The 16,296-nt window shown below is 43.2% G+C and overlaps 1 protein-coding gene across 1 annotated transcript in view; it reads right to left on the bottom strand.

Moving 5' to 3' along the window:
• Positions 1-448: 448 nt before the first annotated feature.
• Positions 449-16,296, bottom strand: part of LOC120043892 (CXADR-like membrane protein) — a 181,575-nt gene continuing 165,727 nt past the window's right edge. Inside the window, exons 4-8 of the mRNA XM_038988495.1 lie at positions 11,351-11,549; positions 3,133-3,300; positions 2,066-2,188; positions 1,771-1,912; positions 449-800 (exon numbers count right to left, since the gene is read on the bottom strand). Coding sequence (XP_038844423.1) covers positions 449-800; positions 1,771-1,912; positions 2,066-2,188; positions 3,133-3,300; positions 11,351-11,549 — 984 coding nt within the window. The remainder of the gene's footprint in view (positions 801-1,770; positions 1,913-2,065; positions 2,189-3,132; positions 3,301-11,350; positions 11,550-16,296) is intronic.

Raw genomic sequence — 16,296 nt, 5'->3', positions numbered from 1 at the left:
TCTAGTCTTCTGTTTGCTCTAATGCCCTCCCTCCGTCCATAACCCTCCCACTTTCACGACTCTGTCAATTTGGTTTAAAAATACCTAAAATCTACTTAGGGTCCTCCCCCTGTTCCTGCCACCTCAGAGTATGATACACATCACTGCCCGCGTTAGCAAAATCAGACAAAAATACAACGAAAGTTCTGTCGTCACGGGAAGGGAATAGTTTTCGCTCTGTATTGTACAGGAGAGGGGGGCAAAAGCTCTTCTTAAGAAAATCTTTCCTTCATAAGAATGCTCTCAATTACACTTTTAGATGGCGACTATGAGTAAGGGGGAGTTTTACTTTATGGTATAGCTGGTTTTCACAGGGTCTCTGGGGGCAGGCTGGGGGTTGCTGTCAGCTGTGTACGGGTGCTTCTTGTTTCTGTCTGTCTAAGTCCACTCCTTTGTTCCTCCCTTCCCTCTACACAGTCTGGAAGGCCTTGGTCTGGGCAGGGATCATGACCGGCGTTGCCCCCATGCGGGCCAGGTTCCTGGGGCTCAGTTTGGGGGGAGGGCTGGGCTTGGCCGGGGCCGTGCGGGGCTCTGGGGTTTTGGGAACCACTTGTGTGTAGGCGGGGGGCTGTTGGAGGAAGCTGGGGGGCTGGCCGTTCTCCTTGAGGGTGGCCACGGCAGGCAGGCGGGCGTGGGGCCCCCGGGGTGCGCTGGTGTGAACCATGGATTGGGTGGAGGAGGTGCCTGAGCGGGAGCTGCCAGAGTGGGATGAGAGAGAGTTGGGCTTTACCAGTTTGGCCTTGGGAGCCTCAGCATCCTCCCTGAGACAGAGACAAAGACAGGCGTGGCTCAGAACATTGAAGGAATAATTGGTAATATTAATGAAAATAAAAACCTTCCACATAATGCACAATGAGTGCATTAAAGCACATTCATAATGGTTTTAATGCAATGCATAATGCATAATAATACACAACATGTATGTCAGCATCCATTGTGAACTTTTACGTCTTCATATAATTATTTGAAGTGACTGGCCAAATACATGGCACTTTGAATGGCTGAATAACTGGTGTCCACTTCTTACAATGAACCCTAGTTAGATCAAGTTACGACAGCACATCAACAACATGCGATTGATCATCACTACGTCATTTGCAACCCCTCACCTTTTCTAAACAGTAGTCTGACCTCAGACCGTGTGTGTCTATGTGTGAATGTGAGTGTGTGTGTACGAGTGGGTGTGTCGCCACTAATGCTCCATATGTAAACAGGACCGAAGCGACTGTCTGCTCTGTGACTCTTCCCTCGCCGTGCCACTCCATTATTGATGCACAGCCATCCCCCCGTGCCTGCATAATTCAGCCTGACACTTGCAAATAGGCAACAGCGTGGATGCTACGCTATCGGCCAAAAATAGCTGCTGTTGTAACAAGCACTGCCAGCAGCATTATCAGACATAATTTAGGATGCTGGAATCTGCTTTAAGAGGTGAGGGATGGTGCGGCTGTAGTGGAGCTACAGTACCGGCGGGATAGGGAGGAAAGGGGATGGTATACATAGGTTGGAGAGAGGATGCTACGCAGTCGGGTTTAAGTGGTGGTGGTGGTGTAAACCTGTGTTGGTGGACAGAGTGAAGTCCTTTTTTGTACCAACTAGGTGAGGGTTTTTCCCCACCCTATCTGTTTATGTATTTACATTTTGTTCATTCTGGTTGATTTTGTTCTGTATATTTGATGATCTGGAAATGAACCCACACCAACCTAAATGTGTTTGCGTCTGTGTGTGTACCTGATCTCGTTAGGGGTCTCCTCCTCCTCGTATTTCTTCTTCTCCTTCTTGCGGAACACCAGCCAGATGATGAGGATGATGAGGAGGACGCCGAAGGACACACCCACCACGGCACCTGCCACCACACCCATGCCCCGCACATCTGAAACGCACACAAAGATAAATATGATTCACAGGTTGGGAGAAAGTGATAGCTATTACTGTTTTGAAGTCCAGCAGATCATTTTTGGTAACATCTATGGGGTTATAATATATAATGTGTGTGTTTGTGTTGGTTATAGCCTGGTCTACTCACAGTGTATCTTGACCTCTACGGTGCAACTCTCCTCTCCCACATCGTTGCTGGCGGTACATTTATACACCCCAGTACTCTCCTTGGTCAGGTTCCTCAGTGTCACTATCTCTGAGTTCTTCAAATCTTACACAAGAAAAAACAACAGGACAAGGTACAGTGATTGTGATGCAATTTAAAGCTTTTCTCAACTACCACATCCAGAAACACCATTGCAGGGGATGACTATTTGGACAGTGCCTGAACAACCACCGAATTGTGATAGCTAAGAATGTAAACTAATTCAGAGTGACCATCCAAACTGGTGTCTCTACTGCATGTTCCTGCAAGGTCACTTTCATAATGTTTCTGTGGATGTGTGATGAATAGTACTGTTCTCTGTTCCTGATATAGACTACTGCTTTTTGGACCAATGCTCATTGGCCCAATCCCAAACTATTAGGGGCTAGCGGCCCCTAATAGGATTCGATAAGAATCTGCGGCATTGCATTATAGCTGTACATTACCCTCTGATAGACTAGGGGGAGTTTTCGCCATATTACCTAAACTATCCAATGCTAGAAGATCTACAGTACACAAAAACATAAGGCGTAGGGGCTGGTGTTTGATTTGGGATTGGACAACTCAGACCTTTGCTGTAATAGATGTGACTGTGGCCAGTTTCCCAGAACAGGTACATGTAGATAAGGGATTGTTATTGAATAAGAACTTGGTCGAGTCTGCATGGGAGTAGTGTCTCTCCCAACACTTGAATGGACACAAATAAGGAATTCTTGAGGTGGTAGATCTGATTTGAAATTGGTCTGGCATTCTGACACACACTTTAATTACATAAGTATGTTCTGTCCCAAAAGCCCTTAAAGGGGATCTGAAAAAAGAGGATATGGCACAAAAGTGCAGGAAAATGTTTAGAACAGGTATCAAGTTGACATTTGAGTCAGTTTATGACTAAAGACTAATCTGACTTATGACAGACTTGTCATTATGTCTTGAAGACTTATGGTTGCACCCATGCACACAGCAAATACATCCACACACAGAAAGAGTATGCAGTGGACTAGAGGGCTTACCTATGAGGGCAAGTGGGGGCAGCTTCCCTACATACTTTCCCTTGTCCAGCACCCTCTCCCATTTGTAGTTGATGGGGTCAGAGCCGTCTGTAGACTTACAGCTCATCTTAACATCACTACCCTCCAACAGCCGGCCCTCCATCCAACATCGTGGCTTAGAGGGCTTCACTGGAGAGAGAGAGAGAGAGAGAGAGACACACACTTTGAATTAGATAAATAACAGGTCCATATTCTGGTTCATCATGGGCTCAGGGAGAGAGTAGGGGGTTAAAGTTTACGACGAGACCCAAACTTCACCCTTGACTGACCCACAAACCACCACCCAACCTGACTTCTGGACTTAGCTGAAACACCTGAGAGACATGGTGCACAACCTGGGAACGAGCGTGGTGGAGCAGAGAGAAGAGTTGAGCATCACTAAGACTGAACTCACATGCTATAAGAGCCAAGCGGATGAGCTGAAGATATGGAATATAGGTAATATAGTTATATTTTTATGTTATCAATTTAGTGTAGTAAATCATGTTATTAGTAAACCAATAAAGCTGTGACTATATTCTAACTGAATGTTGCCTTAGCCATGGGGACCAGACGGACAAGCAGTGAGAACAGACTGACAGAGAGTGAGAAAGAGGTGGAGGAGCAGAAGAGAGAGAACACAGGCGAAGAACACACTGCTCACTTTGAAATACATAATCATGTCATAATGACCAACAGAAAGCCAAACACATCTTGAGTTCTTATTTATTCTTATTGATAAAGCCTGGATTCGAACCAAGGACTGTAATGACACCTCTTGCACTGAAATGCAATGCCTTAGACCGCTGCACCACTCGGGAGCCCTTAGTTGTCCATTTTTCTCCAGAATATTGAGTCATTGAAACTGAAACAGTGCATCCCATATGGAGGCAGCAAACAATGTACCAGGCCAGCTGTGATTTACAACCTGAGAGCAGTATTTTTTGGACTACCAAAAAATTTATTGGTGAATTATAACCCACTGTTCCCCAGTAGGCTGTCATTGTAAATAAGAATTTGTTCTCAACTGACTTGCCTAGTTAAATAAAGGTTACATTTAAAATAAATTTAAAAAAGGCAATGATCACAAGTCAATCATAACGTGGCTAATAGGTTAGAGTATCTATCTATGTAGCAAGCTAAAAACACAGCCTAACATTAGCTAGATAGCTGGCTAGGAGGATGTCATGTCATGCCATTGGAGGAGTGGGTGAGTGACTGACTTTTTCCCCTGATATCATTTTTCAGTGACTATACACCGCTAGAGATGCAGGTGTCATTTGGTTAGCTAGCAGGAACTTGAATGACTGTTACACAGTTAGCATATCTCTTGCTTTCACAAATTCACTCTGGCTATCTACTCCGATTTCAGAGCAGTCTCATCTGAGTGTGTGAGAGCGCAGAACAACTGATGAATTTACGAACGCGCAACACCTGTTGAATACGACCGGTGTCAGTAAATGTAGGCGAACAAAGTAATAGTTAGTCAAGAACGCTCTAGATAACATGTAAACAGTCTAACCAGCTCTGCTACAGCGTGTAAAATGGTCAGAGTGAGATCTGCTCTCATTTGTGTCTGGAAGTAGCTAGCTAGCAAGCTTGCCAACTTTAACCAGTTAGCTTGGGTGCTTGGTTGGGACAAGCATGCATTGGCAGGCAAGCAGCAAAAGGATGAGAAGATTCAAGAATCTTAGCTAGACAAGGAAGCCTTGAAATGAGGCGGTAATGATTAAGATCACTACTATCCCCGCCCTTAATCATTGTTGCCTCATTAACTCACATTTTTTATGTAACATTTATCAGGAAATATTCCAAAAGTATGGAAATCAGCTCTTGTGCTGCCACTCCATAAGGGCGGGGATAGTAGTGATCTTAATAATTACCGCCTCATTTCAAGGCTTCCTTGTCTAGCTAAGATTCTTCAATCATTGGTAAATGCCCAATTTGCTATTTTTAATCTGAGACACGTATTTTGAATGTAAAGGCTTTAGGCCTGGGCATAGCACTATTTCAGCAATCACTTTAGTTCATGATCTTGTCAATGCTTTAGACACTAAAATGAAATGTGCTGCTTTGTTTGTGGACCTGTCAAAAGCTTTTGATACTGTTGATCATGCTATTTTATTGAATAAGTTGTCCTCGATAGACCTGAGTGCTGACGCCGCTTCACAGTTTCATGATTATCTTAGTGACAGAACGCAGGCCATGGTGATTGATGGGGTTAACCAACAATGCAGTTCAAGAAATTGAGTTAAGAAAATATTTACTAAATAAACTAAAGTAAAAAAATTTAATAAAATCCCAAAGTTACCCAAGAAAATTACATAACAATAACGAGGCTATATACAGGGGTACCGGTACCGAGTGAATGTGCGGGGGTACAGGTTAGTCGCGGTAATTTGTCCAGTGACTATGCATAGATAATAAACAGCGAGTGGGGGGAGGGGGGATGTCAATGTAAATAGTCTGGTTGGCCATTTGATTAACTGTTCAGCAGTCTTATGGCTTGGGGGTGGGTAGAAGCTGTTAAGGAGCCTTTTGGTCCTCGACTTGGAGCTCCGGTACCGCTTGCCGTGCAGTATCAGAAAGAACAGTCTATGACTTGGGCCTTCCTCTGACACCGCCTAGTATATAGGTCCTGGATGTCAGGAAGCTTGGCCCCAATGATGTACGGGGCCGTACGCACTACCCTCTGTAGCGCGTTACGGTCAGATGCCGAGTGGTTACCATACCAGGTGGTGATGCAACCGGTTAGGATGCTCTCGATGGTGCAGCTGTAGAACTTTTTGAGGATCTGAGGACCTTTGCCAAATCTGTGTTGTCGTGCCCTCTTCACAACTGTCTTGGTGTGCTTGGACCATGATAGTTTGTTGGTGATGTGGACACCAAGGAACTTGAAACTTTCGACCCGCTCCACTTCAGCCGGTCGATGTTAATAGTGGCCTGTTCGGCACTCCTTTTCCTATAGTCCACGATCAGCTCCTTTGTCTTGCTCACATTGAGGGAGAGGTTGTTGTTCTGGCACCACACTGCCAGGTCTCTGACCTCCTCCCTATAGGCTGTCTCATCATTGTCGGTGATCAGCAAACTTAATGACGGTGCTGGAGTCGTGCTTGGCCACGCAGTCGTGGGTGAACAGGGAATACAGGTGGGGCCTATGTACGCACCCCTGACAGGCCCCAGTGTTGAGGATCAGTGGGGCAGATTCCTGTGTAGGTGTGTCCAAACTTTTGACTGGTACTGTATATATATACAGTATATATGTGTGTGTTAAGTATAAAGTGTATATTTATGTTGCATATACAGGGCACATTTATAAAAGTGACATAGGCCTCAATATGTCTTGCCTGTTACAATAAAGATATACAGTACCAGTCAAAAGTTTGGACACACCAACTCATTCAAGGGATTTTTCTTAATTTTTACTATTTTCTACAATGTAAAATAATAGTGAAGACATCAAAACTATGAAATAACACACGTGGAATCATGTAGTAACCAAAAAAGTGTTAAACAAATGTGACCTGCGCTGGGAGTCGGGAAACACGTTCAGGGAGTGAATAATTTAATAAATAAATGAAAACATAATACAAAACAAGAAACACGAACAACACAGACATGAAACTGAAACAGAAACAATGACGCCTGGGGAAGGACCCAAAGGGAGTGACATATATAGGGAAGGTAAGCAGGAAAGTGATGGTGAGTCTAAGGATGCGCAGGTGCGCGTAACAATGGTGACAGGTGTGAGCCATAACGAGCAGCCTGGTGACCTAGAGTCCTGAGAGAGAGCACACGTGACAACAAATCAAAATAGATTTTAGATTTTAGATTCTTCAAAGTAGCCACCCTTTGCCTTAATGACAACTTTGCACCCTCTTGGCATTCTCTCAACCAGCTTCATGAGGAATGCTTTTCCAACAGTCTTGAAGGAGTTCCCACATGCTGAGCACTTGTTGGCTGCTTTTCCTTCAGTCTACGGTCCAACTCATCCCAAACCATCTCAATTGGGTTGAGGTTGGGTGATTGTGTCGGCCAGGTTATCTGATGCAGCACTCCATCACTCTCCTTCTTGGTCAAATAGCCCTTACACAGCCTGGAGGTGTGATTTGGGTCTTTGCCCTGTTGAAAAACAAATGATAGTCCCACTAAGTGCAAACCAGATGGGTTGGCGTTTCGCCGCAGAATGCCGTGGTAGCCATTATGATTAAGTGTGCCTTAAATTCTAAATAAATCCCCAACAGTGTCACCAGCAAAGCACCCCCACACCATCCCACCTCCTCCTCCATGCTTCACGGTGGGAACCACACATGCGGAGATCATCCGTTCACCTACTCTGCGTCTCACAAATCTCAGACTTGGACTCATCAGACCAAAGGACAGATTTCCACCAGTCTAATGTCAATTGCTCGTGTTTCTTGGCCCATTGCAAGTCTCTTCTTCTTATTGGTGTCCTTTAGTAGTGGTTTCTTTGCAGCAATTCAACCACGAAGGCCTGATTCCCGCAGTATCCTCTGAACAGTTGATGTTGAGGTGTGTCTGTTACTTGAACTCTGTGAAGCATTTATTTGGGCTGCAATTTCTGAGGCTTCATGTATTAAAGTTATGATGGACTGTCATTTCTCTTTGCTTATTTGAGCTGTTCTTGCCATAATATGGACTTGGTCTTTTACCGAATAGGGCTGTCTTCTGTATACCAACCCTACCTTGTCACAACACAACTGATTGGCTCAAACGCAATAAAAAGGAAAGAAATTCCAGAAATTATATTTTTATTGAAATGCATTCCACCTCATGAAGCTGGTTGAGAGAATGCCAAGAGTGTGCAAATCTGTCATCAAGGCAAAGGGTGGCTACTTTGAAGAATCTCAAATATAAAATATAGATTTTATTTGTTTAACACTTTTTTGGTTACCACATGATTCCATATGTGTTATTTCATAGTTTTGATGTCTTCACTATACAATGTAGAAAATAGTAAAAATAATGAAAATCCCTTGAATGAAGAGCCGTGTCCAAACTTTTCACTGTATATATATATATACAGTACCAGTCAAAAGTAACAGTCGAAAATGTATTAAATGATCTGAAAATCGAGTTGTGTGTCACCAAGGCTGAACTTCAGTTCACAAAGAACCAGATGAAGGAGGAGACTGAAGGTAACTGTCAATGTGCCCTTGAGCAGACATTTTTGTCATACAGGTATCTTCACAGCATCAGTGCGAGGAGTCTACTACTTCAGATTCACTTCCTGTGGTGGCATGGATACAATGATGGGTGTATTCTGTTTAAGAATGACCAGAAAGTAATGTTCGCATATGAAAAATAAGATGCTGATCGGTGTTTGGAGTATGCATCTTATGCAGCTGCCCTGGACAGAGGAGGAGGATGTGGTCTCCCTGCCAGCTTCAGGCTTTATGATAATTCCTCATATCACAGTAATTCCAGCCACAGACTGTTCTCTCTGCTACCACACCGCAAGTGGTACCAATGCACCAGTCTGGAACCAACAGGACCCTGAACAGCTTCTACCCCCAAGCAATACAACTTCTAAACAAGACTGCTAAATAGCTCATCAAATCTCAATGTGCCAATATTTTATTTTTGATTACATTTTATTAATCTGATCTTTAACTCTGCGTTTAAAAAAAATAAAAAAAAATGTAAGTAAGCATTTCACTGTAAATCTAAACCTGTTGTCCATGAAGCATGTGACAAATAAAATGTAATTTTATTACAGAATGTGAATGTTACCTTGATAACAGAAAGTGTTTCACCTTCATATTATGAAATGCATTCTATAAGCATTTACTATCTGTCTGTCATTACTGTGTCCTTACAGCATAAAGTAATATATCAATATGAAATATGCAATAATAACCAAGTTGACTCGTGCATCACTAACAAGTCTGAGGTCACATAATCTCCTACTAGACAGATCAACCAGGATGGACCAGCGTTTTTTTTGTACTTTTTAACTACTGTCATTGCTGCAGAAAACCACATTGACATCAAATAAATGTATTCTTGCCAGCTGAAAACAGTTATCCCTATGAACAAACAAATATGATCAAACACACGTACACATAATATAGAGATCCCCCCCCCATCCACTTCCTGCTCTGTATCACGGACCTCTCTTCCTCTGTTTTCTCCTCATTTTGCTGAGCAGAGCGAATTCTACCCAGGATGAAATTAGGGGGGCTGAGGAGGAGGGGGAGCAGGGGGCAGGGGGCCCTTCATCTTGTTCATGTGTCAGAATCACCTCCCAATGCCACCCAACTCCAATCCCCCCCTTCCCCAAGACCATTATCTTCCCATTGAACAAGACAAATGCTAATGTTTGTCTACCTAAAAATCGAAAGTGCCATTGCAAAGCTGCAGGCCAATTTGTACAAATGTATGCGGCGCACTCCCTAAACGTCTTAATGTGGGAGACCGTACGAGGGTAGGACAGCCTGGAGAGAGCTCTATATTAGAGCTATCCACAGCTAGACACAGTGTCAATGGTGCTACTCAGTGGTGTAAAGCACCTAAGTAAAAAGTACTACTTAAGTCATTTTTTGGAGTATCTGTATTTTACTTTACTATTTATATTTTTTGACAACTTTTACTTCACTAGATTCCTAAAGAAAAGAATGTTATCAAGGCACAAGGCGAGACCCAAATGCAGACACAGGAGGCAGATGATTGGAGCCTTACAATGTTTATGAATCCGAAGGGGTAGGCAAGAGAATGGTCGTGGACAGGCAAAAAGGTCAAAACCAGATCAGAGTTCAGGAGGTACAGAGTGGCAGACAGCCTCATGGTCAAAGGCAAGCAGAATGGTCAGGCAGGCGGGTACAAAGTCCAGAAACAGGCAAGGGTCAAAACCAGGAGGACTAGAAAAAGGCGAATGCAAAAAGCAGGAGAACCAGGGAAACCACTGGTTGACTTGGAAACATACAAGACGAACTGGCACAGAGAGACAGGAAACACAGGGATAAATACACTGGGGAAAGGACAGGTGAAACAGATCAGGGCGTGACAAATCTACTTTTTACTCCATACATTTTTCCCGACACCCAAAAGTACTCGTTACATTTTCAATACTTAGCAGGACAGGAAAATTGTCAAAATCACGACTTATCAAGAGAACACATGCTCATCCCTATTGCCTCAGATCTGGTGGACTTACTAAACACAAATACATATTTTGTAAATTATGTCTCAGTGTTGTAGTCTTCCCCTGGCTATCAGTACATTTTTCCAACAAGAAAATGGTGCAATCTGCTTTGCTGAATATAAGGAATTTGAAGATTTATTTTTATTTTTACTTTTGATACTTAAGTATATTTAGAACCAAATAGTTTTAGACTTTTACTCAAGTAGTATTTTACTCTGACTTTCACTTTTACTTGAGTAAGTTTTTATTAAGGTATCTATACTGTTACTCAAGTATGACAATTGGGTACTTTTTCCACCACTGGTGCTAGTTACGCTTTTATCTCTTGTTGTCATTGCACAGTTAAGGATTTGGATCGGTAGCAACATGTGGCAGTGGTCCAATGTCGACCCTTTGGAGTTTGTTTTCGCTTTTACAAGTAAGTCACAAGTAACTGCCATCTTATACTTTAGTGACACCAACAGGTTAGTTAGGTAGTGATTCAAACATCTCACCAACAGTGTTTGTGTGGTCATTGCCAGTCAACCACCTCACTGGGCACAGACGTCAATTTAACGTCTATTCCACATTGGTTCAAAGTAATTTCAATGAAATTACATGGAACCAACTTAAATTCAACCAGTGTGTGACCAGTGGGACAATATGAAGGGATAAAGGACAGTATCACTTCTGTAATTGCTATCCATCACATACAGTAAGCATTTAGAACCATGTTACACATTTTAACAGTGAAATATTGGTGTTGTGAACATCTCTTGAATCTCTGACTAGAGATGCTCACCGCCACCTGTACTAGTTGTTTGAGTGCATCCCTTTTCAAGTGACATAAGTATGATACTGTATTGTGGTGAATTCAGGGTTAGCCTAACCAAACCCAATTCTCTGAGGGTATTTTATGTTCGTGTGACTAATCATGTGGTGGAGCTCTTTATATTACCTTGTGTGGTGGTGACTGGTTTTGATGGTTCCTGTTTGATGGGGTTTTTGTTTAAAGTGTGAAAAATTATAAAAATACACAGCGGGTCCAGAACTTACCCAGTACTATGAGGTTGACCGTGCTCCAATGGTACTTCCCCCCGTTCTTCACCTTGCAGCTGTACTCACCCGAGTCGCTCAGGGTGAGGTCACTGATCAGTAGGGAGGCGTCCCCCTTAAGGTAGTCCCCGGCTAAGGACAGTCGGCCCGCCTCCGCCTCGTTGGGGTCGTACACCCGGCCCGCAAAGTAGGTGATCACCTGGCAGGGAGGAAGGGACGGAAGGTGGGACGGAGGGAAGAGGTATAGAGAGATAAGAGGTGCTGGCTGTGTATAGCAGGACTTGTCTGGAAGAGTTGGAACTGTGGTGCAACAGTTTTGTACACATGGTTATCTGGGGAAACGTTGTGGGTGTGTGTAGGTGACACGCACATGGATACATGCACATATGCAAATACGCTGTCACATAAACAGAAGCATGAACATGCACACACATTTTTTTAAAACATTTTAGTCATTCAGCAGACACTCTTATCCAGAGCGACTTACCGTAATGAGTGCATACATTTTTCATACTATGTTCTAGCAACTGAGCCACACACACACACTCACACGCATGCACACAAACACACACACACACACAAAATACAGTACAGTACGAAAGGGTGGTGACCTAGGGAGCTCTGAGGTACCGGATCGCATGAGAAAACAAATCCCCTTTAAAGTAAAGCGTTGCATGCATATCATTGCATTTGCATAGTGGCATAGAGCAGCAGAGTAGAGGAAAATTTGGCCTTTTATAAATGCATTTCATGCAATTCTACGTCATTTTACATGACTTGAGACTTTGGCATAATCTTTTTAATGCCGCGTTCAAAACATGGGAACTCGTAACTGGGAAATCTCTGACTTCAAGACAACTGAGAACTGTGGGAAAAAATTGTTTTGAATGGTCATCCAACTCAGAATTCCAAGTCGGGAGCTCAGGCCTCTTCCTAGAGCTCCAACTTTCCGACCTGAAGATCACTGACGTCATGATTCGATCTTGTTTCTTTCCGAGTTCCCAGTTGTCATGAAGGCACCATAATACCACACAAATGATCAAAATGACAGGCTACTTTGACACTGACAAACTGAGAATCTGAGATCAATAAAAATGATCTTGTCTTGAATCCATCAATAGTCTAGGCCTAGGTGTGTGGAAACACATATTGTAGCCTACAATATGAGGAGGAAACTATAGTCCTAAAAATGCTTTCCAGCTTCACTGACTCACCTAATGATGCGGTGCTCACTCGCTGGCGATGGCTGATGTGCTCGTGCCAAGAGCCTCTCTCTTGTTTTACTTTGTAAAACAATAGGCCTTTTAGAAAATGTCTGAAATATTTTGGTGGCCTACAGCAGACAGATTAAAGTCCTCCTTTCAGCAGGAGCCATTTGCTTTCCAACCTGTGTTTCCCAGCGATTGTATTTTAAGTATTGCCAAAGGCCTGTTTTGTCTGTATGCTGTTTGTTCACTGACAGATTTGCCGCGCGTTCCCGACTGTAGGCTATACCTTGTTGTTGGGCTACACTGTACAGCTAGGCTTTTTTAAAGAAGAAGCTGATCCTCCGTGGCTAAATGATATGCTTTCTCATGGTGTAGTAGGCCATTCTGAATTATTTCATTTATATCTGAACAGACAGCAGTAACTCTAGAACTTTGGCAAATTTATTAAAAATGTTCAGGGGCTCTGCAGCTCCTCCAGAACCCTTCGCCCGGCTATGATTCTATAAGGAAATAAATGAGGAAGTGCAACGCTGGAGAGATGAGTTGCAGACTCATTCATGTCTATCAAAGCAGAGAGAGGGAGAGAGATCAGGCTTTGAAATACTTTGCTAGCATCTACAGTAGGCTACACACCGCTGTTTGAGTTGAGTGCTGCGGCGATGCGCGTTGTAGACGATTGAATTCCCTTCATCTGAACATCGGAGTGTCAGTAACATGCATGTCAGTTCAGTGCACACAGCGTAACTGAGAGAGAAACATTGCTGCGGACCTACATCAAAAACCTCTCCAGAATACATATGACGGAAATCCATCGCAGTGACGGAGAACTTTAACCCCTATTGTAAATATAGTTATCATATTATTATGATTATGTGGTTATCACACCACGTGCTGCGCTATATGAGGTTCTTTCGATAAACAAATGGGGCCAATCTGTGACATTGGGATCAACATTTCAAAATGGTTTTGAAGCAAAAAATAAAAAAGATGTTTACGCAGTTCCACATGTGTACTTAGAGGAATAAAAGGTGAATATATGCAAATTGGCCCATAACTCCATCTATACAAGAACATAGGCCTAGGACAATACATACTTTAACCAGGGTACAAAAAGACAATGGCAAATGTTATACAATTGTATAATTTATATAACTCTACATATAGGGACTAATATAGAACCCCTGCTCAAAAAAGCATGCGAAAAGTGTCAAAAAAGTAGGCTATTACCATTTTAAGAATAATAATAAATGTAGGCTTTGCCAATGCAATGATATTCAAGATATTATTACATTCTAAAATATGAGATAATAATGTGGACATTGACTGACTAAAAGATTGGATGCATGCATGCCAATTTTTCTGTAGCCCAGCGGTTTCCAAACTAGGGGTCGCGACCGCATGTGGGGTCGCCTGATATGAAAATGTGGTCGCGGTAGAATTTCCAAAATCCCCTCCAAAAATGATATAGTACCAGTCAAAAGTTTGGACACACCTACTCAAACAATGTAGAATGTAGTAAACATAAAGGAAAACCTTGAATGAATAGGTGTGTCCAAACTTTTGACTGGTATTGCATATAGAAAAAATATATATACACTTAACAAAAATATAAACGCAACATGCAAAGTGTTGGTTCCATGTGTCATGAGCTGAAATAAAAGATCCCAGAAATATTCCATATGCACAAAAAGCTTATTTCTCTCAAATTTTGTGCAGATTATTTTACATCCCTGTTAGTGAGTATTTCTCCTTTGCCAAGATAATCCCTCCACCTGACAGGTGTGGCACATCAAGAAGCTGATTAAACAGCATGATCCTTATACGGTGCACCTTGTGCTGGGGACAATAAAAGGCCACTCTAAAATGTGTAGTTTTGTCACACAACACAATGCCACAGATGTCTCACGTTTTGAGGGAGAGTGCAATTGGCATGCTGACTGCGGGGATGTCCACCAGAGCTGTTGCCAGATAATTTAATGTTAATTTCTCTACCATAAGCCACCTACAGGGTCATTTTAGAGAATTTGGCAGTGCGTCCAACTGGCCTCACAATAGCAGACCACGTGTATGGTGGCGTGTGGGCAAGCGGTTTGTTGATGTCAACGTTGTGAACAGAGTGCCCCATGGTGGCGGTGGGGTTATGCTATGGGTAGGCATAAGCTTCGGGTAAATGAACAAACACAATTGCATTTTATTGATGACAATTTGAATGCACAGAGATACCGTGACGAGATCCTGAGGCACATTGTCGTGCCATTCATCCGCCGCCATCACGTCATGTTTCAGCATGATAATGCACAGCCCCATGTTGCAAGGCTCTGTACACAATTCCTGGAAGCTGAAAATGCCCCAGTTGTTCTAGGACATTCACCAGCCCATTAAGCATGTTTGGGCTGCTCTGGAGCGATGATTACGACAGCGTGTTCCAGTTCCCGCCAATATCCAGCAACTTTGCACAGACATTGAAAAGCAGTGGGACAACATTCCACAGGCCACAATAAACAGCCTGATCAACTCTATGCAAAGAAGATGTCGCGCTGGAAATGGTGGTCATACCAGACAAGGACTATTTTTTCTGATCCACGCCCCTTTTTTACATTACAGCTTTCTTCTAAAATGGATTTAATCGTTTTTTCCCCTCAAATGTACACACAATACCCCATAATGACAAAGCAAAAACAGGTTTTTAGAAAACTGAAATATCACATTTATATAAGTATTCAGACCCTTTACTCAGTACTTTGTTGGAGCACATTTCGTAGCAATTACAGCCTTGAGTCTTGTTTATGACTCTACAAGCTTGGGACACCTGTATTTGGGGAGTTTCTCCCATTCTTCTCTACAGATCTTAATATCTCTGTCAGGTTGGATGGGGAGCGTCGCTGCACAGCTATTTTCAGGACTCTCCAGAGATGTTCGATTGGGTTCAAGTCCGGGCTCTGGCTGGGCTACTCAAAGACATTCAGAGACTTGTCCAGAAGCCACTCCTGCATTGTTTTGGCTGTGTGCTTAGGGTCGTTGTCCTGTTGAAAGGTGAACCTTCGTCCCAGTCTGAGGTCCTGAGTGCTCTGGAGACGTTTTTCATCAAGGATCTCTCTTTACTTTGCTCCATTCATCGTTCCGTTGATACTGGATAGTCTCTCAGTCCCTGCCGCTGAAAAACATCCCCACAGCATTATGCTGCCACCACCATGCTTAATCGTAGGGATGGTGCAGGGTTTCCTCCAGACGTGACGCTTGGCATTCAGGCCAAAGAGTTCAATCTTGGTTTCATCAGACCAGAGAATCTTGTCTCCAAGTGGGCTGTCATGTGCCCTTTACTGAGGAATGGCATCTCTCAGTGCTGCAGAGATGTTTGTCCTTCTGGAAGGTTCTCCCATCTCCACAGAGAAACTCTGGAGCTCTGTCAGAGTGACTATTGGATTCTTGGTCACCTCCCTGACCAAGGCCCTTCTCCCCCGATTGCTCAGTTTGGCTGGGTGGCCAGCTCTAGGAATAGTGTTGGTGGTTCCTGTCACGTTCCTGACCTGTTTTCTTTTCTCTTGTATTTATTTAGTTGGTCAGGGCGTGAGTTGGGTGGGTTTGTCTGTGTGATTTTCTATGTTGGGATGTTTGTGTTCGGCCGGGTATGATTCTCAATCAGAGGCAGCTGTCAATTGTTGTCCCTGATTGAGAATCATACTTAGGCAGCCTGGGTTTCACGTGTGTGTTTTGGGTGTTTGTTTCCGTGTTTGTATT

This window comes from Salvelinus namaycush, chromosome 3 (genome assembly GCF_016432855.1).
Source record: "Salvelinus namaycush isolate Seneca chromosome 3, SaNama_1.0, whole genome shotgun sequence".
Taxonomy (NCBI): domain Eukaryota; kingdom Metazoa; phylum Chordata; class Actinopteri; order Salmoniformes; family Salmonidae; genus Salvelinus; species Salvelinus namaycush.
This window is presented reverse-complemented; position numbering and strand designations above follow the sequence as displayed.